The sequence below is a fragment of the Python bivittatus genome, unplaced genomic scaffold (genome assembly GCF_059951505.1).
Source record: "Python bivittatus isolate LINGU-HERP-01145 unplaced genomic scaffold, Pbiv_v1 ctg000410_np1212, whole genome shotgun sequence".
NCBI classification, from domain to species: Eukaryota; Metazoa; Chordata; class Lepidosauria; order Squamata; family Pythonidae; genus Python; species Python bivittatus.
Genome location: NW_028277067.1, coordinates 10,764,637 through 10,785,847, shown reverse-complemented (window position 1 = coordinate 10,785,847; position 21,211 = coordinate 10,764,637). Strand labels below are relative to the sequence as shown.

Genomic DNA, 21,211 nt, shown 5'->3' with positions numbered 1-21,211 from the left:
CCTGCACTGTGGAATCTTCTCCCCTCTGAGATGAGCTTGGCCTCATCACCATTGAGCTTCCAGAGGTCCCTCAAGACCTGGTTATGCCAGCAGGCCTGGGGACCCCAGGGGATGGGTGAGCTACTGAGGTGGCTCCATTATTTTTAACATCCCTTTGGCTATTTTTTGTTTGTTTGTTTGTTTTAATTGATTTTTATATCTTTTAATGTATTTATTGATTGTTTTTAGCCTTGTCATACGCCGCCCAGAGTTGCTTGCTGGTGAGATGGGTGGCTATATAAATTGTATAAATAATAATAATAATAACAACAACAACAACAACACAAAAAAACTAACAAGCAAAGCAGATAACAACAAGACCTGGCAATGGCTAAAGCAGGAAAGTTGAAGAGACAGAGGGGCTAATTCTGACTGCACAAGACCAAGCCTTAAGAACAAATGCATACAAAGCCAGAACTGAGAAGACAGCAACAGACAGCAAATGCTGCCTCTGCAAAGAAGCTGAAGAAACAGTGGATCACCTAGTTAGCTGGTGCAAGAAGATCGCACAGACTGATTACAAACAATGGCATGACAAAGTAGCAACAATGGTGCATTGGAATATCTGCAAGAAATACCATTTGTCTGCAAGCAAGAATTGGTGGGACCACAAAACAGACAAAGTAATAGAAAATGAAGAAGCTAAAGTGCTCTGGGATTTTAGAATTCAGACAGACAAGCACCTACCATACAACACCCAAGACTTAACAATTGTTGATAAGAAAGACAAAAAAGTCTGGATAGTGGACATTGCAAGACAGCAGAATAGAAGAGAAAGAGCTGGAGAAAATCACAAAATATAAAGACCTGCAAATAGAAGTAGAACAACTATGGCAAAAGAAAACAAAGATAGTACCAATAGTTATAGGGGCCTTAAGTGCAATCCCTAAACATCTGGAGCCCCACTTGAACACCATCGGCATTGACAAAATCACCATCAGTCAATTGCAAAAGGCAGCTTTACTTGGAACAGCTTATATCCTGCGACGATACCTTTAACACCATCAAACAAAAACATCTGCCTATCCCAGGTCCTTGGGAAGGACTCGATAGCTGGATAAAAATGCCAAATCCAGTCTAAACATCTGGCCGACTGTGCGACCAACCGTAATGCAGTAATAATAATAATAATAATAATAATAATAATAATAATAATATTGTATTGCTTACCCTGTTATGTAAATTGTGATATAGCTTCTATTAATGTCAAAGGAGAAAGCCTGCAAAAAGGTGAAGCTACTTCATCTTCTGGTAAATGGGTGTTTTGTGATTAGCTTACCATGACAGCCGTCTTGTGAATGGCAACCGTTCTATGATCCACTACATGCTTTTAACTTTCCAAATGTGCTGTTGCTCCAAAATGGTTTGTTTACATGTGCTTTATGGCTTAATGTTATGTGTAAATATGTCCATTGTGCCTTACTGAACAAACGACTGTTAAAAGAAACAGTGATGTGTGAAGCAAGCCACAAAGTTAAATGGGATATACAAAGAGAAAATTAAATTCACAAGGAACCAAAGTTAATGCATTGCAATATAGCAAAGAGAAGCCTGTTTACATTAAGGCAGCAGATGACAAAACCTACAGGATTACTAACTTCTAAATAATAATATGACAGAGCTAAAAAATGCTCACAACTACTGAATTTTACCAATAAGACAAATATTTTCTATGTTAATGAAGAAGTTTTCTGTTTAGTTTATATAAACTGCAGTTTTCACAGGTGCATAGGCTTGAAGTTTGAACAAGTTTCCTCAGAATAATAATTTTTAAGAAAGGATATTACCCTTACAACCTCAGAGCCATCCAGCAACAGATTCATAAACCCACATCCTTTTTCCTTTTTTTTTTAACTCAAAAACAACTCAGAACAAAAATCGAGTTGCCCTTGGTTCATTGCAGCTGCTCATTTCAAAATGTAAGGCCATCCTTTTTATATCCATACTTACATAGCAGTAAGTCCTGTGCAATACATGCATTTTAATAAAACGTATTGCTTTGCTAAAGTCATTTGCTTTTACTCTTAGTCTATTAAAATCTAAAAATGCATATAGGTTAAGAAACTCTGTTCATACCCAATGTTATAAGCTTTGAGCATGCGTTACAAGGACACCTCCAAGGTCAAAAGAAATTTCCAACTTCACAGAAAGTCTGATATCAGAGCTATTTGGAGCTCTTACAGATAAATATAATTTATACTTAATATATACTGGTCTTACAAATAAAAATATACTAGAAATTTGATACTTATTCCAAGCAAGGTCACCTAGCTGACCTTGGTTGATCCCAGGAAGCTAACTAGAGAGATCTTATTAGTACTTGAGAAAGGGGGTCAACCAAGAAATCCAAGGGTGGTAGATTAGACAGAGAAGTTGAAAAAAATCCAAGAAGGAATCGCTAACCCCCAGTGCATTGATGCTGAGAAAATGTTTAGGTTGACACTAAAATCAACTCAGATATGCAGGTATAGGTATGCAGATATCAGGTATGCAGATGATACCACCCTAATGGCAGAAAGTGAAGAAGAACTAAAGAGCCTCTTGATGAGGGTGAAAGAGGAGATTGCAAAAGCTGGCTTGAAACTCAACATTAAAAAAACTAAGATCATGGCATCTGGACACATCAATTCCTGGCAAATAGAAGGGGTAGAAATGGAAGCAGTAACAGACTTTATTTATTTGGGCTCCAAGATCACCACAGACGGAGACTGCAGCCATGAAATTAAAAGACGCTTGCTCCTTGGGAGGAAAGCTATGGCAAACCTAGATAGCATATTAAAAAGCAGAGACGTCACCTTGCCGACAAAGATCCGCATAGTCAAAGCTATGGTTTTTCCAGTAGTAATGTATGGCTGTGAGAGCTGGACCATAAAGAAGGCTGAGCGCCGAAGAATTGATGCCTTTGAACTGTGGTGCTGGAGAAGACTCTTAAGAGTCCCCTGGACTGCTAAGAGATCAAACCAGTCAATCTTAAAGGAAATCAACCCTGATTGCTCATTGGAAGGATTGATAATGAAGCTCAAGCTCAGGCTCAGATACTTTGGTCACCTAATGCGAAGAGAGGACTCTTTGGAAAAGACCCTGATGCTGGGAAAGATTGAAGGCAAAAGGAGAAGAGGACGGCAGAGGATGAGATGGTTAGATAGCACCACTGAAGCAATGAGCATGAAACTGAGCAAACTCAGGGAGGCAGTGAAGGACAGGAAGGCCTGGCGCAATATGGTTCATGGGGTCACGAAGAGTCGGACATGACTTAACGACTGAACAACAACAACAAAAATCAACTCAAGGGAGTAATTTATTTATTTATTTATTTTAGTTTTTAGAGCTCATCTACAATGAAAGACTGGGCAAGTTAGAACATCTTTAAGAAATGGGAATTTTCCATTTTTACCTATCTTTAAATTTAAAAGTACTTAAATGCTCCCCCCCCCCCCGCAAGTCCTAGCTATTTTTGTATTAGATTACTTGGTGGATCTGACAGAGAATCTCTCCAGAAGAGCCAGCTGGATTGTCCAGCCAAGGAAGTAGGACAACTGCAGTCTTTGTTCTGGCAGGAGAATTGCTTTTTCTACCCCATTGCATGAACGATGGATTCCCTGCTCTAATGAGCTTCAACTGGTCATATTCAGGTTGTTTAAAAAACTTAACGCTAAATATTTAACGCTACACATCCCAGGAAACAGCCATTTCAGTGGCCTTTCTAAGAAAGCCGTCCCCTGCGTATTATGGCACCCTAAGGAAGCTTCGCTGGGCACAACATCCGTGACAGTGGATACAGCATTCAGTATAAATGCTAGAGACCCCAAATAACTTATCTTTACTATCGCCTTAGTTAGATCAAGGCAGCATAGTCTGGATTGAAGAAGGAGGAAATGCTTCCCCCAAACAATTGAATTACAGCTGCATTTCTGTATCTCTCACAGGTGTCTGTTCAGCCTTTTCTGTTAGAGAAGGAGGGACTTGCAGTTGTAAAGGAGGCAAGCAGGCCCTTCCCTCTCTTTGCAGAGTCTGCTGAACCTCCTTGCTTCCTTTTTCCTTCAGCAACTGCTAATAGTAGCAGAAGCAATCAATTCAGCAGACTCTGGGGACTCTGCAGACCCCAGCAAACTATATATATTTGGTTCATTTGTTTTTTTTTCACTCTAGTGAAAGTCCCTAATGAAAGCTGCAGCAGATATCCTTCCTGAGGACATCCAGAAGCTCTTCAGAGGTAACTATAAAGTTCCTTTCAATAACTAGGGGTCTCACCTATAGCTCAGAAGTTTCATGAGGAAAAAAAAGATCACAGTCAACCCAAGTGCTTTCAGTTAAAGAAACCTGAATACAGCTCCCCCTCATTACATAATATAGATTACATATTACCTTAATTTTTAATCACTAATTATTATTAGGATACTGTTAGATTCAGAACAGACCCTGTGGTTATCTCATTCTTGTGAAATGGCACTTCATGGCTGTCTTTTGGAAAAAAAACTATTTTGCAGCAGAACACCATCTTAAAACTGCAGCTTGGTAAATAAAGAAATAGGCATCTCATATTTGAATTATGGATATTACAGAAATTGTACTTGGGCATGAGTATATTAAAAAAAAAAGTCAAAGGAGTCCAAACTGTGAATGCTTTCTTAGAATTAAGTCCTCAGATTACAATATGATTTACTGCCAAGCAAGAGCATACAACCTGACTACCCCCCCGCCCCGCTCCCTAGGATGAAATGGAAATTTAGAAAAAATAGCTATAATTTCAGTAGAGGTATAATGCATCTTGTTGTAGTGGAAAATACTTTGACTAGTAAGTTATGTGTCTACACAGTGAAGGCTAACTGGTGAAGGGCAACATGGGGACATTTGTATTTGTTTCTTACAGTTCTTTAAAGCAGATTAAGAAAAATAGCCCTCTCAAACAGAAGATGCCTGTCTTCTGTAAAACAGGGCATGCAGCAACTCTAGTACCTCATATGATTTTTGTGCTTGCTTTTAAATTTCTTCTGTTATGAAAAATCTACCCAATCCCATTTTCTCTATTTCTCTATCTATTTCCAATTTCTAATATTTCTTAACCTCAATATGGGCATTGTTAAAGGCAGTGAAAATAACTGCTAAAATCAGGGCCCTTGAATGATTATTTTAAAGCCTGTAATTTCTCTCTGCCTTTTAATGGATTAATCAATTTAAATAAATGGGCAAACTGTGGAACCCCTCTGTCACGGGCTTTCTGAGGTGGTAAAAGAAATGTAAGGATTTAGAAAAGCGACTATTCATTGTTAAACATAAATTAAAATCTTTAACATTTTCTTTCATTCTTTTCTGTGGTAATACGTGGATTAAAGTTTGTCTTCAGTGACTCATCAGTTAAAGCTTTAATGCTGCATTGGAATTAAACTCTAGATTAGGCCTGTAGTCCTATACACTAGGAGTGAGCAATGGGCTGGCAACGTAGGCCTCCCCTAAACTCTAAGTAGTTTATGTCAGTAAATTGCTCATTTTCAGTTCCATAGTGTTGTGGGTTTTTAAATAAAACGTTTAAACATGAAAAGAATCTGGTGGGATAGCAAACCTGTATTGAAAAAAAGACAAACGCCCCTCCTCCAGAAACTGGCCCCAAATTTTCAGCCCTAACTGCTTTGGTGATGTTGCTTAATCTCTGCTATTTTCCTTGTGGCTTTCACAGGCCTGTTTTCTTCTTCTTCTTTTTTAAATGTGATTTCTGGGTTGCCTGTACTTGCTATATATGCTTCTTGGGAGTAGGTTCAATGAACACCAAAAGATTTGAATTTGGGGTAAATAAAGGCTTTCCTCATGGCCACATTAACATGCATTCCTTCAGTTCCTGAGTTGGCAGAAAAGTATGCTGGCATAAATTGCTTTTTCCCAACTGCCCAACTAAGAAGGGAGGAAGACCAGTGTACTTCCTCGGAATGGAACCAGTGCAAGCTTTTACAAATTGAGGCCCTTTCAGGGCCTCCCACTGAGCTCAATGAGACAAGTTAACGTAGCAAATTGTTATATACTGGAGTTTATTAGCAGAGAGGTAGTTGTGTGATTTTTTTCCCCCAAAATTCATCACTGGATACTTTGCAGCTTGACTACAATTGGGTGATCATTTGCTGTTTCACCTCCAAAAGCAGAATGATTAGACCCAACCTTATAAATGGACTTCAGTCTGGGACATAGTTGTGAGATTATGAAAACTGATTCTAATGCAATCACTTGCTACACCAGAGTCCCTGCAACAAATCCAGATGTCTACTTTGTCCCCACATCTACACCGACAGTACCATCACAGGCTCCAACAAGTACACAAGTGGGTTGCGCTGACAGATGCCATCATCTGCTAGCAATGCACCTCTGCAGGACAAATGGGACAACTTTGCTCAAAAGAATTAATGGACACAAGTTTGACATCAGGACTCAAAGCAAGGACGAAGTGGTGTCAGAGCTTTTTAACCTCCCTGGGCACTTTCTTGCAGATTTCAAAGTGACCATGTTGCAAAAATGAGATTTTAAAAGCACCATTGAGTGAGAGGTTGCTAAACTCATATACATCAAAAGGTTTCAAGCTACCTGAAAAGGTCTCAATAAACACAATGGGTTTTTAACATATTAGAGTTTTTAATTGAGAAGGTAACATATAATCTGCCTCACATGTAACCTGCATCTGCATAACCAACCTGTCTCCCCTCCCTTCCCCCAACTCATCCTAGTTTAAATCCTACATTAGTCAAGCCACTCTATGTATCTGATGAAGTAAGCTGCAGCTCTCAAAAGCTTATGGCTCTTGTAACATTTATTAGTTGGAAAAGGTGCTACCAGACTCCTTCAGAGACAGGAAGTGACACGGCATCCTAAGTGCACCCTATTATTTTCTCCTATATACGTAAGTTACTTGCACAAATTAATATAAAAACAAGAAGGCATTTCATTCACTGATGGTGGGTATGTTTGTTGTTGTTGTTGTTCAGTCGTTAAGTCGTGTCCGACTCTTCGTGACCCCATGAACCATATTGCGCCAGGCCTTCCTGTCCTTCACTGCCTCCCTGAGTTTGCTCAGTGGACATAAGATTAACCTATCTAATACTACACGAAACTGCAGAATGCTTATGTATTTTCTTTATTGATAATAAAACAGCTGCATTTTGGTCATTGACCAATATATGACAAAAGACTTAAAAGTTTACAATCATGCCACTAAAGATATCCTATAACTGCAAGTTGTGAAAAGAGTACTGCATTCATTTAGAAAAAAGTGACAGAAACCTATAAAATTACTATAAATGTATTTGAGAAGCTACAAGATTAATTAAGATTAAAGCTATACCTTCCTGGCAAATAGAAGGGGTAGAATTGGAAGCAGTAACAGACTTCATTTATTTGGGCTCCAAGATCACCGCAGACGGAGACTGCAGCCATGAAATTAAAAGACGCTTGCTCCTTGGGAGGAAAGCTATGGCAAGCCTACATAGCATATTAAAAAGCAGAGACGTCACCTTGCCGACAAAGATCCGCATAGTCAAAGCTATGGTTTTTCCAGTAGTAATGTATGGCTGTGAGAGCTGGACCATAAAAAAGGCCGAGCGCCGAAGAATTGATGCCTTTGAACTGTGGTGCTGGAGAAGATTCTTGAGAGTCCCCTGGACTGCTAGGAGGTCAAACCAGTCAATCTTAAAGGAAATCAACCCTGATTGCTCATTGGAAGGATCGATAATGAAGCTCAAGCTCAGATATTTTGGTCACCTAATGCGAAGAGAGATCTCTTTGGAGAAGACCCTGATGCTGGGAAAGATTGAAGGCAAAAGGAGAAGAGGACGGCAGAGGATGAGATGGTTAGATAGCATCACTGAAGCAATGAGCATGAAACTGAGCAAACTCAGGGAGGCAGTGAAGGACAGGAAGGCCTGGCGCAATATGGTTCATGGGGTCACGAAGAGTCGGACACGACTTAACGACTAAACAACAACAACAAAAGCTATACCTAAGAAATGTAATAATAGTGTATAATAAAGTAATATACTGTGGTCTCCAAAAAAAAGAATTAAAGCAAGCTATAGCAGTATAAATTGTACTAAATACCAATGTTAAGGACAACAGTGCAGATGTAAGCTACGTAGGTCTGATTACTTCTAACTAGCAATCAGTTCTCCACAAATTTTGCACACAGCTGCACAAAACAGTGTAATATGTTATAAGAGAACTGCAATCAGAAAGTGATATGGAGAACATAAAATTGGCCTGTGTATGTACTGGAAAAAGAAGTGGATATGGAGAACATAAAATTGGTGATTTGTATGTACTGGAAAAAGAAGAGTACTACGAGGCAGTGAAGGACAGGAAGGCCTGGCACAATATGGTTCATGGGGTCACGAAGAGTCGGACACGACTTAATGACTGAACAACAAAACAAGTACAGTGGTACCTCGGGTCACGAACTTAATTCGTTCCGTGACTCTGGTCGCGACCCGAATTGGTCACGACCCGAATCAACTTTTCCCATAAGGTTCAATGTAAATACGGTTAATCCGTTCTGAACCATATGTTTTTTTTTTTTAAACCACAAAAATATGACACAAAGTACAGTACAGTACAGTATGAAGAGAGAGAACACTAACCTTGCTTGAGGCGTGGAGGACAGGAAGGTGGGTGGGGAGGCGGTTATTGTTTGGAGGGAGAGTCCCCCTCCCTACAGGAATCCACGACCACATGTGTCAGCAGGGAAAATGGCCGCGGATCCTGTTCGTCACCCGATGCGGAGTTCGCGAACGGAAGCAAAATTTTGTGAACGGTGCTGTTCGTGACCCGAATTGGTTGTGAACAGAAGAGTTCGTGACCCAAGGTACCACTTTATCTCTGTAAAATAGACAACATAGGAGGATGTGTTGGATGGTTCAACTTTTGCAAGGTGCAGTTGTTCCAAAAGGGAGGATATATATTTCCAAAGTATGGTGTAACACTGCTTATTCATTTGTGTTTCTTAGTCATGCTGAACCAAGTGTTACTTTACTTAGGTTTGGATAAATGATTCACTTTTAAGAAGTAGGGAGCAAACTTTTGTTCCCATCCTGCAGAATTTCTCTAAGCCAAGCCCTTTGCTGCATCACAAAAAAAAAAAGAAAAGAAAAGAAAAGAAAAGAAAAGAAAAGAAAAGAAAAGAAAAGAGGTTTGATCCAATTCTTGAAAAAGAAGGTTGGTGACCTTGACAATCTCCCCACTCATAAGACAAGTTTAACCTCATAGATATGCTTAGTACTGCTGTTTCTTAGATCTTTTCATTCATATATATATATATGTATGTATGTGTATATGTATGTGTATATGTATATGTATATGTATATGTATATGTATATGTATATGTATATGTATATGTATATATATGTGTGTGTGTGTGTATGCATAAATTTTATTAAGAATTTTTAATATAATAGTAAATTATAATACAAACTAAACTTAGAGAAAGAAAAAAGAATAGAAAGGAGTAAAAAGTGCAAGAAAAAAGAAAGAGAGAAGAAAGAAAAGTAAGAATATAGTAACGAGAAAAGAAATATATAAAGAAGTGACTTTCAACCTTAATCACAAGTATAAACAAATCTAGTGACTCTTCACCCCCTCTAAGGTTACAAATATTTATCTCTTCATCCCACATCACATCTCTTATCTATAAACAAATACATAAAACATAATCTTTTCAGTCCTGCTGTCAGCAGAAAGTACATAAGGGTTGTCAGAATGAATAACATACTTTATTTTAACTTTGATCAAATAAACCAACTTTATTTTCCTTCTATTTCTAACAGTCTTAATCTTTAGTTCATTCAAATATCAAATATTGTTGTAGGATTTCTCTTCATTTCTTCTTTGTCCCATTGCACAGAGTTCTTCAAGGTTTTAACAAGCTTCTTTTGTAAATCCAATAGGAAAAAATTATCCAGGTCACACTCTTGGTTTGCCATTTGTATTTCCCTTTTAAATTTGACAACCTCAGCCGGTTTCTTTTGTAGATCCAATGAAACATCCTTTTCTAAGTCATTCTCTTGGCCTGTCAGTTGTAAATCCACTTTCAATACTATCTCTATCTTGTCAGCTAAAATTTGTTTTACATCTGTCATTTCTTCAATAACGTCTTTTGGACAGAGTCTATCCATAGAAGCAGACATTTTCTGGTTCCATTCTTCAAAAGTCTCCTTCAGTATTTTTACTGTTTTTATTGTTATAATGTTTTGCAATATTTTACAGGTTTGTGAGTGTTTCCTCTACCTAAAAACTTTAGTGTCCACTTTTTGAAATCATGAAATTGCTTATCTTTGGCCTGTCAGTTGTAAATCCACTGTCTTGTAAAAAACAACAGAATCTATTTCCCATGAGAAGCTATTTGTTCTTTATAATTAATTCCAAAATCTTATTGTAAAAGTTTCAATATTCCAATTTTATCTGGACCCTTAGTCTGTTTATAACTTTCTAAGATCAAAATCTTTCAGAAGATGGTATATTTTATCAGTGTCTGAAGTAGGGATTTGTTACATAAGGCCTTACAGAAGGGGTAACATTATTTTGATATTTGGTCTTCTGAGTGCTTACAAAACTGCTTTTACAAAGATATATGTTGAAGGAAAATAGGACCTTTAGTGCCTTTAACTTAAAAGCTTATATTCTCCCAACTGTTTTCAAAGTGATATTCAGGTAGGAGTTAGACCATAATTTTGAACTAGAATGCTATCCTACAATCTGTTTGCAGTGCTAACATATAGTTGCAGAATACGTGCAGTTAAAAAATATCTCTGAATATGTGCAGAGTGTTTTTTATATAAAACCAGTTGCGCATTATGGAGGTAGTTTCCAAGCAGGTTTCTAGAAATTAAGAGCAGTGTGGCTTAGTCTGTTCTGACCTTACACCCAGCTCCACTGTTGTGATTTAACTTTTTCTTCCCTTCATCTCATTTGTGTCCCTATTTAAGGCAGTTTTCCTCTTGAATTATTCCTTTAATTGACATAATTATGTTTTTTTCTCATTGTATATCTTCTTTGTCAGGAAAGCTTTATCTGCTAAATAAATATTGGGCTGTTACTTCCACCATACTGTTAAAAAAAAATGTTCCGTTGACTGTCTGGTGTTGCAAGGACTGAGTGAGAAAAGATTTTAAGATCTACCTGCAAATCCCATTTTATGACTAGGTCACAAAGACTTGATCCTCATATGTGTGGGTTAGTGAGATGAAAGGACTCTGTATATGCTTGTGGACACTCTTATCATTTCGTATGCCCCTGGGCTGAATCAAGAAACTAAAAGCAGCTTTTAAAGCTAACTCCTAGAGATCTTTAGCTCAGATTTAAGCATCAACATTTTAGGCTCTGATTTAGAAACATTTTTTTTTTCTGAATTATCTTCCCCATCTGAACATGTGGTCTTCCTTTCCTTTTTTAAACTGGAGGATGTGATACTGTCAACTCATTTCATTTTTCTTCTTTTTAATGTTCAGTGCTTTATTGTTTTGAGCTGACATTTCTCGTAAACAACTCATTTTCAGCACCTGCCACCTTTCCTTTAGCTTAGATTATTTTCTTGTTAGCTGACTGTTTTTAATTGAAGTCTTCAGATTCCCTTCTAAAGAAGGAGTCTTCTTTTTCTGACAAGTAGAGCAGGCTATGAATGGAGATTAATTGCATGTCATGCTCTCCTATTATCAAACTTGCTGCATCTTTTACAACCCAGAGAGTCTCTAGGCCTTCCAGTAGTGAAGGTACATTCCATCAATGCAAGCTAGAAAAACAGGCTGTGGTGTCAACTAACATTTATGCCATATGTGTCATTGGAAGTGATCATATTGTTTAGAATACACAGGTCAGAAATATGGAAGTTGGATTGTCAAATGCTCAGTCTATATATGTAGATTTTCAGTTGTTTGTGAGTATGTGTGTACTTTACAACATAATCAGAATAATAACAGATTAATTTTTAAAAGAATAATTGCCAAGGCTTGAGGCAGCATGGAAACCTACTCCCTAATCTTGGCAGGTGTGTGGGGACAAGCTGTGTTTATTCAGTGGTGAAAGAAATCTATTTAGTATACACACTCAAAAGTATTTCCAATATGTCAGGGTTTACCATTAATGTCCTCTGGCTGACAGTAAACTGATTACAGTAGGGCTAATCTGAAATGCAGTTTTTAAACTGGCAGTCTAAAGGACATTTTTCATTGGATTTTGAAATCTGAAGTTCTGTGTTTCCAACTTTATATTTAAACAGAGCCACTCCATTTGTAATTAGGTAATTAGCTATTTTATTCTCTTCACAAGTTTTTCTAACCCTTCCTTCCCCATCCCAACATTTTTGAAAATGTATTTGAGTACAACTTTCAGAATTCTCAGTTACGACATACCATTCTGGTTGGGAAAGGCTGTTCTTGTCTTTCTTTGTTTTTTTCCTTCCCTGGGAAATGTTGGCATCTGAACTTGCTTGCTTGTATTGCCTTTTCTGGATATTTTATAAGATCACAGACATGCAGTAAAACTAACATAATTTAATTTTGAGCTGTTTACATACCACTCTTCCTGATCCACTCTGAAATTCTATGTCCAGGCTTCCTATCTCATTTCCTGGTGCTGTGAACATGGCTGATATCTGTGGAAATGGGAGGAGAAATTTGGGTGTTGGAGCAATTTGCAGAAGTGATTGGCATTTTTATTACAATGCATCCAATTGTTGATCTAATATAGCACAGGAATTAGAATTATTATGTACCTTTGTCTTTTTTATCTATAAATTTGATTAATAAAATAAAAATAAATAAAATAAATTGTGCACAGCCAAAAAGTCCAAATGTGCCAGGGAATAGGCTCTGTTGTCCCATTACATGTACATTTGATGGTGCAAAATAGTTACCATATTTTTCCGACTATAAGACGATACTTTTTTTCTAAAATCCTTACCCTAAAAACTGAAGGGCGTCTTATTCAAGGAAGTCAGCTGAGAATCGTGCAGTTGCAAAACTGCCCATACTTTGTTTCTGCAGAGAGGCTTCCTCCTATTGCTAGCCTTCAATCACGAGTGAAATAGCTTGTCTCCCAAACAGACTTCCTCCAATCACGAGCCTGATGTAACTGATGTCAGCTGATGCTGAACAAACCAATTAGAGGAAGGCTGTTTGCAGAGACAAGCTATCGGCAGTTTCACTCGTGCTTGAATGTAATCAGTTATGCAAAAGAGCCTGGAAATAGAGCTGCAGAGAGACGGTTTGGACCTCCTCCCACCGAGTGTATCAGGTAAATGTTAACTAATTACTAAATAAAAATGTGTTCTGCACTATCTTTAAAATACTGATTTTTAAATTTTGGGCTAGAAAAGTGGGGGGCGTCTTGTACATGGGGGCGTCTTATTGTCAGAAAAATACGGTATATATTGTAGTATAATATGTGGTGAAGTGGCCCAAGTAGAGATCTCATATCCCAGGAATGAAATCAGTACCAAAAAAAAAAAAAAAAAGATTTCCATCTTTTCTCCCTATGTTCAGGAATGTTCTTTTTTTTTAAAAAAATGTGATTGATAAAGTCAATCAAGAAATGTTGAATTTTTGTGGCCTGTGTAAATCATAACAACAAAGCAGATCCCTTGTTCCATCCACATATATATAATGTTTGTCTATTTCTGGTTTTCTAACTTGCTTTCTTTTAGCTGGGGATAGTCTTACTCTGTGTGTATTAGAAATACCATTACCATTTTATTAATAGATTTAGATTTGTGATTTTTTTTGCTATCTTTATGAATGTCCATTCATCTTTAAGTTATTTTATATGTTAGGTTATGAAGTTCTGTTTATTTCTTCTTTGATAATTTTCTGTCTATAGTTTATATATCTGACCAAAATCTAATGCTTCTTTCTCCCATATTTGCAATCTTTTCCCCAACAGAAGTTGAAGATTATCTGGAAAACCTACAGGATGAGAGCCTTAGTGCTAGAGCACGGGTACAGAGAGATGATATCCTATTTGATATTGAACAACTTAAAGAGAGGTGTGTACATCCGCATGTAGTTCTCATGAGAGCAATTTCTGTGCGGGGGAGAGGAGAGTACATTGTCTTAACTGTTTTCACAATTATTTCTGGGAAGTCCATTAATCCACCATTTTGTTTCTGACAATATCCAAAAAAGATTACTTCCACTGCATCCAGAGCTGCCAATCTTATTGCCTCTTTTCTGTAGGTCTTTTGTGTTTTCCTAACCTGTGAGGGCCAAACTAGCATGACAAACTTGCTATGTGTATGTCCTCAAAATACATTTTTAATAATAAAATATGGCTGGGTGAGGAATGCAGAATCCTCTCCCCAACTGAAATTTAATTTCCTGAAGTCTGCCCCCTCAGTGTTTTTCTTTTCAAGCAGTGTTTAATACTGATAGCATGCTTGGATGAGAGAATAGTATTTGGATGAGAGAAAAGTTTGAAGTCCATCCTTATATATGCTTTTCTTATGATTACTGTATGGTAAATCCATACTTAAATGTATAGATCTTCTATGTTCACAAATAGTTTAGCTTTTAGTATAGAAAAGAGGTAGGTAAGCTAGTTGCCCTCTAGATGCTTTTGACTTTAGCTCTCACTGTATATAGCTTGTATGGTCAATGGCAAGGGACTTGTAGTCCAAAACAACTGGTGGCAGTAAGGTGCCTCCATTTGGTACAGAATAAAGATGGAAAATCCATGCCCCCAATGCTGCATACTCTATGACCCCCAGGCTCTATTTTTTGTGTGTGTTCCACAGAGCTGTCTCCCACTCAGATGGTGCTGTTGAAATTGGATGGCATAACTTATCACCTTATATGCCTGGTAATGTCATTCTTAAAACCCCCTTCTCCCAAAAAAGTGTGGTTTGCCACCTGTGGGTTAGATATTTTCTTTTGGAATGATATGGTTCTAATATAAGTCCTTAAGTTGTACTTAATTATGTTCTTCTTTAAGGAGATCCCTGAATTTAACTAGGAATTATAGGCTGATAGTTATATATCGTTTCCCATAATTTAGTAGGGCCTATCACTCTTGTTACTGTTGGAGGGTGGTGTCTCCAAATATGCTTCTCTGCTCTATAGTATATGAAATAAAGTGTTCAAGAAAGCAAGAATATCCTGAATGTGGTATTTCTTTCAAACAACCAGGTTACTTGAGGGATTTGAAGAGTTTTGTTGTTAAAACTGTTGGCAGTACCATGGCTTCCATAAACCGTTAGATGCAGCAGTTGGCAAATTCTGAAGGACTTGTAGTGGAAGCTAAAAGAAAGGTGTGTCTGTTGGGAATAGGAGGGGAACACAAGATAACAAAAGGTTAGCTTTATTAAAAAGGTTTAAATTTGGGGCAGCCTTTACATACAATGACATCTGCAAAGTGAATTTCACAGCAGCTCTGTATTTCAAGAACAGCAGCAGGCAGAACTGTGGAATAAGAAAAAAATAAACTGTGCAGCCTATAGAAACTATGCAAATTAAGAATGTTTGCTTATTTTCATCATTTGCTCTACTTGTCTCAAGCAGAAACTCAAATTTCATGTACAGTAGAAATATAAACTTCCATTTCAACCATTGTTTATTACTTGAGATATCATCTGCCTCATGCAGTGTGCTTCCTCTCTTTTGAATGCATTTCTCATTTGTTGCAGTGCACAGTTTATTTTTACACAGGGAGATGAGCATATTATAACTAAATTCAATTTTATAGTAGGAATACAGCCAACATCTTTAACAATGTTAATGTATTGGTTGCTAAACTATTGGCATTAGTGAACAATTAATGAGAGAGTTCGCTGAAGTTCTTTACTGATTGCAAGAGCAATCTAAGGTAATTTGAAGAAGCTTTCATTGGGAAATGAACGTTTAATTTAGTGACAGTGTTTTTTTCTAAGATTTCTTCAGTCATACATGTCTCTTCACAGCTGTAAAGATTAGACATCAGCTATTTTAAAATTAAAATGTATATTCTTAGGTAGTGGAATTTTGCCCTAATACTGCATTCCATGTTTGACTAGTATAGCCATCTAGTAGTTATTACACTAAATGAGGCAGAGGAGAGGAAGGAAAGCAGGGCTACTATTGTGATGGAATGTCTAACAGACCCTGGGAATATGGAGGATGGAACAAGCCTTTGCAAGAGGGAGTTGGACTGTTACAAAAGAGATTCCTTAGTACAGGGGAAGGGGGAAATGTGAGAAAGAGAGTAACTTTATCTTTATGACACTGGGTATAAACTGAGCTGGAGAACTGCTTTGGCAGGCTTTCAGAAATCTGTTACATTACCATATTAACAATAAAGTTCATTCCAGAAATCTACGTGGTGGTTCTTTCCTAAGTTTTCCAACCTCAAAGGTTTTGACAACTGTGCACCCTCCTGAGAAGCTAACCTGCCTCAGGCTTTACCACTCCTTCATTGGTCATCAATTCCAGAGAGAGAAACTAAAATCCTTAACAACTGGTACTAGAATACTCTTGGGATTTTTTTTCTCCCACCATTTTTTTCTTTTGTGACCTGTCTTTTTTAGATGATAAGCTTCAGTGTCTGATAGTCTTTTTTAAATTGATCTGTAAACTGCACTGGGAGTCTTTCTGGCTGAAATATGGACTATAAATGCTCACTAGTTACATGCTTTAAATAATAAATAAAGTAGAGCCTGTAGACTGATCCTAAGACATAGATTAGTGATGGATGAGGATATTTCATACTGTGTAGCTACACTGATGGAATAAGTTGTGATATATATTGGCAACAATGATGCTATAAAAATAGGTGTCTGGTCAGTTTGAGGTTCTTGCCCCTCTAGATAATATTTAAAACAATCTGTGGTAGAAAGAAAAATGAAAGATGTCTAAAGAGAACAATGTGGATGCATATAGAGCTTTCTAAAATGCTAAAAAATAAAAGGGATATGTGTAGGATGTGGAAGGAGGACACATAACCAAAGAAGAATATAAGGCAGTCACCAGAAACTGTAGGGATTGTGTCAGAAAGGTAAAAGCTCAGAATAAGCTAAGGCTTGCAAGAAATGTCCTGAACAATATAAAAAGCTTTTTTGGATACGTCAGAAACAAAAGGAAAGGCAAAGAGGCTATATATTTATCACTGAGAGAAAAGGATGAACTGGTAATGGATAATGGTGAAAAGACACATCAACTCTTATTTTACACCTGTCTTCTCTCAGCAAGGAGACTAAAGCCTAGCTGGCCATTGAAGGAAGGAGCTTCAATTTAGACAGGCAGAGCGTAAACAAACCCTTAGCTAATATAAATGAATCCAGGTTTGCTGAGCCAGCTGGATTACATCCTAGGATATAAAATAACTAGTGGAGGTGAATGTAGAACTGCTAACTTTAATCTTTGAGAATTTCTAGAGAACTAGTGATATCTCTGAAAACTGGCAGAATGTGAGCCTATCTCCAAAATAGGAAGGAGGGAGGAATCAGGAAATTTCAGACAGCTTAGTATCTAGGATGGGCAAGGTTCTCAAGCAGATTAAACAGCATATTTGTGAACTTTTGGATAGGAATGCAACAATTTACAGGAACCAGCATGGGTTTGTCACAAACAAGTCATGCTACATTAAACTTGTCTCGTTTTTTGAAAGACCTTACTAGTTGAATAGATTGGGGAAATACCACAGACATAGTATACCTTCACTTCAGCGAATAATTCAGCAAAGGCTCTCAGGATATCCTCATTAATACAATGGTAAAATATGGGCTACATAATACAACTGTTAAGATTAATTCATAATTAGGTGAATGACTGAACTCAGAGAGTATTCGTAATGGCACCACATCAGCTTGGACAGTAGTGTCACAGGGCTTTATGCTGGGCCCTGTGTTTTTCAACATTTTTATTAATGACTTGGTTGAAGGGGTTGAGGGCATAATTATCAGATTTGCAGATGACACAAACTAGACCAGCTTGAATAGCTGGCTGAAGCAAACTGGATGAAATTTCACAGGGATAAATGTAAATCCTAAATCTGGTAGGAAAAAAAAGGCACACGTATAGGATTGAGGAAACCTGGCTTGGCAGTGGTACCTGTTAAAAGGATCTGTATTCTAATAGACCATAAATTGAACATAAATCAAAAAGATGATGCAGCTGCAAAAATGCTATTTTGGAGTCCAGAATCTGGCAAATAGTGATACCATTCTACTGTGATTTGGTTGGGCCCCACTTGGAATATTGTGTCCTGTTCTGGCTACCACAATCTAAAAAAGGAGAGAGTTCAGATACTTGGAGGGCCTGGAAGCCATATTCTATGAGGAAAGGTTAAAGTACTGGATATGTGTAGCCTGCAGAGGAGAAGACTGAGGGGACATGAGATAGTGGTATTCAGGTATCTTAAGGAGTGTCATGTAGTGAATGGAGTGACCTTCTTTTCTTTCATCCTAGAAGAAGGAGAAGAACCAGTGGGTTGGCCTTTCCTGATGGTAGGAGCTGTCAACCAGTAGAATAGGTTGTCTCAGGAAGTGGTATGCTCCCCTTCAATGGAGTCTTCAAACAGGCTGGATAGAGATCTGTCCAAAAATGTTCTAGCATATTGTGCACTGAGCTAGGGTTTGTTAATTTTTATTAAAAGTTTTTACATAGCTAATAGACAAATATAGAAGTATATACAGAAAAGAAAGAAAAAAGAAAAAGAAAAAGTGCAGAAAAGAATACAGAAAGAGGAAAGAAAGAGATAATGAAAGAAGCGACTTCCACCCTTCTTTACAGTAGTTACAAACTCATTATCCCTCCTTAACATTACAATAATCCCTTCAGCCCCTTATTTAATATTTTTTCAGTTGTCAAATCCAGAAATCACCCATTTCACTTTTTTCCATTTTCAAGCAAAAAGTCCATTAAAGGTTTCCAGTCTTTCATAAAAATATTTATTGTTTTGTCCCTGACCAAACATCAATTTTGCCATCTCTGCTAATTCTGCCATTTTCACAGTCCATTCCTCTATTGTGGGTATTACAGTATTTCTCCATTTTTGTGCATATAATAATCTTGCTGCAGTTACCATATATAAAATCAGTCTTCCATAAATCTTTTCTAGCTGACTGTCCATAAGTCTCAATAAAAAGAGTTTTAGTTTCATGTCAATATGAATCTTCAGAATTCTTTGTATCATCATATGTATTTGTTTCCAATTTATTTTTGCTTTTTTACAAGTCCACCATTTTACCATGCATAGTAAAATGTCCCTTCGTGTATTTTACATTTCCATCATTGACTAGAAGTACCTTTATACATCTTAAAGAATTTCTTTAGTATCATATACCAACAGCACATCATTCTGTAAAAGTTCTCTCTTAAATTATAACACAATGTGAATTTCATTCCTTTTATTCACATTCTCTCCCATTGATCCATCTGTATATTGTAACCAAAATTCTTATCATGCAATCTTTAACTTGTTCCTCTTCTGTTTCACGTTTCAACATAAATTTATGTATTTTTTGCAATCACATATTCATCATTTGTAGATGTGATTCATTTTCAAATTCATTTTCAAACTCCGTCTCATGTTGTTCAATCCCCATTACCTTTTTATCTACATTAAATCTTTCTTTTAATTGTGCATATGAAAACCATTGAAAACTAAATCCCTCTGCAGTTAATTGTTCTCTTGACTTCATCTTAAGCTGTCCATCTTCCTGTGTTAATAAGTCTTGATATGTTAACCTTCTCTCTTAGCCTGCTGTTTCTTTTCTATAAAATGCTTCCTGTGCTGAGACCAGTAAAGGTATTTTCGGGCACAACCTGGGTTTATATTTATTCAGTATCCTTAATATGGGATTTCTCGCATAATGATTTTTGAAATCTACATTAACTTATAGTTCCATAAAAACCAATGCCAGACAAACCTCAGGCTATGTCCTTCAAAATCTAACATTCTCCTTGGGTTTGGGCTAAATTAACTATGAGGTCCCCTTCAACTCTATTATTCTAGAAAAAAGGATGTATGACCTGCTCGGTGGTGCAGAGAGTGACATAGATAACCTTGGAGAAACTTTGCAGTTGCAAAAACAAAACCATGCTATAAGCTGGGAAAAGGAGGAAAGTACAAAAAAGAAATTCAAATTGGCTCCACCCTAACTGTTTAGGGTATAAGAGGAAAGGAAGGGAATACATAGTTAGGCTTTGTAAGATTCTGTTACTGTAGCCTAAATCCATAAAGTCAAAGTTGTGGAGTCTTTTTCCTGATCTGGCTTACCTCAAAGGGCTGACAGGTATGAAGAGCTCAGTGAATAGAAACAGAGGAGTCAGACTTATCCCTTGTTAGGGTTTGAGTGAAAGCCTTTCAAATGGTTCTGTTAGATTTTAGGTTACAACAAGATCATCTACCACTAAAGTATCAGACAGGGGCCTTCACATAACTTGCTATCTTATCCTTTAACTGGATTGAACCTGGGATCGTCTGCACACAAAGTTATGATCCTTCTGTGCATGAGATGGTAATGTTGGTAAGAACAGCTTAGATTTGCTAGGGATTGAGGAGTATTGTAGGAAAAAAACAGTCCTCCACAATAGGAACAGGCTTATGTTCAGCCAGAATGTCGTATTTTGAGATCCCAAAGGATAGATACAGTAACAGCTTTCAAACTAACAGGAACCGGGGAGATATTTGGTTCAGGACAACTGAGCCTTCAAGAATGATACACAGATTTTTAAACAAAAAAATCAAGGGTGAGGATGGATTTTTAAATGAAAATCTTATTAGTTTATTTAAAATGCTATGAAAAAGGAGTATGTTAATTTTATTTAAATGAGGAATGCATTTAAACCATGTTCTAATTTGTATATTTGTATACTTCCTGAACAAGCATACATCCTAAAATTAAATTTGTTGGCAGCCAAATAGAGTGTTGATATCAGAATTGGGCAATATTTAACTCCCCAGATATTGCTGAATTCCAACTCTACTCAAGTGGTCTAGTAACATCTGAAGGGTCATACTTGTCTACCCCTGTGTTATACTATTTGTGAAGTCCAATAAATGAGTTGAGTAAATATTTGAAAGACTGTCTTCACCCATATGAACCTGTCTGGAACTTATGATTATTGCACTTAAGACCCTTAAATGATTCAGTACCAAGGAGGGTGGAGAAACAAAATCTGCAGGAGCACCTCCATTTTGGAATTCAAAATTAGGTTCCTCGTTAAATTTTGTAGACAGGCAA

General features: G+C 37.2%; 1 protein-coding gene across 1 annotated transcript in view; it reads left to right on the top strand.

Moving 5' to 3' along the window:
• Window positions 1-4,092: 4,092 nt before the first annotated feature.
• SKAP1 (src kinase associated phosphoprotein 1) overlaps window positions 4,093-21,211 on the top strand; it is a 393,786-nt gene continuing 376,667 nt past the window's right edge. Inside the window, exons 1-2 of the mRNA XM_007420153.4 lie at window positions 4,093-4,252; window positions 13,939-14,041. Coding sequence (XP_007420215.2) covers window positions 4,201-4,252; window positions 13,939-14,041 — 155 coding nt within the window. The 5' untranslated portion in view covers window positions 4,093-4,200. The remainder of the gene's footprint in view (window positions 4,253-13,938; window positions 14,042-21,211) is intronic.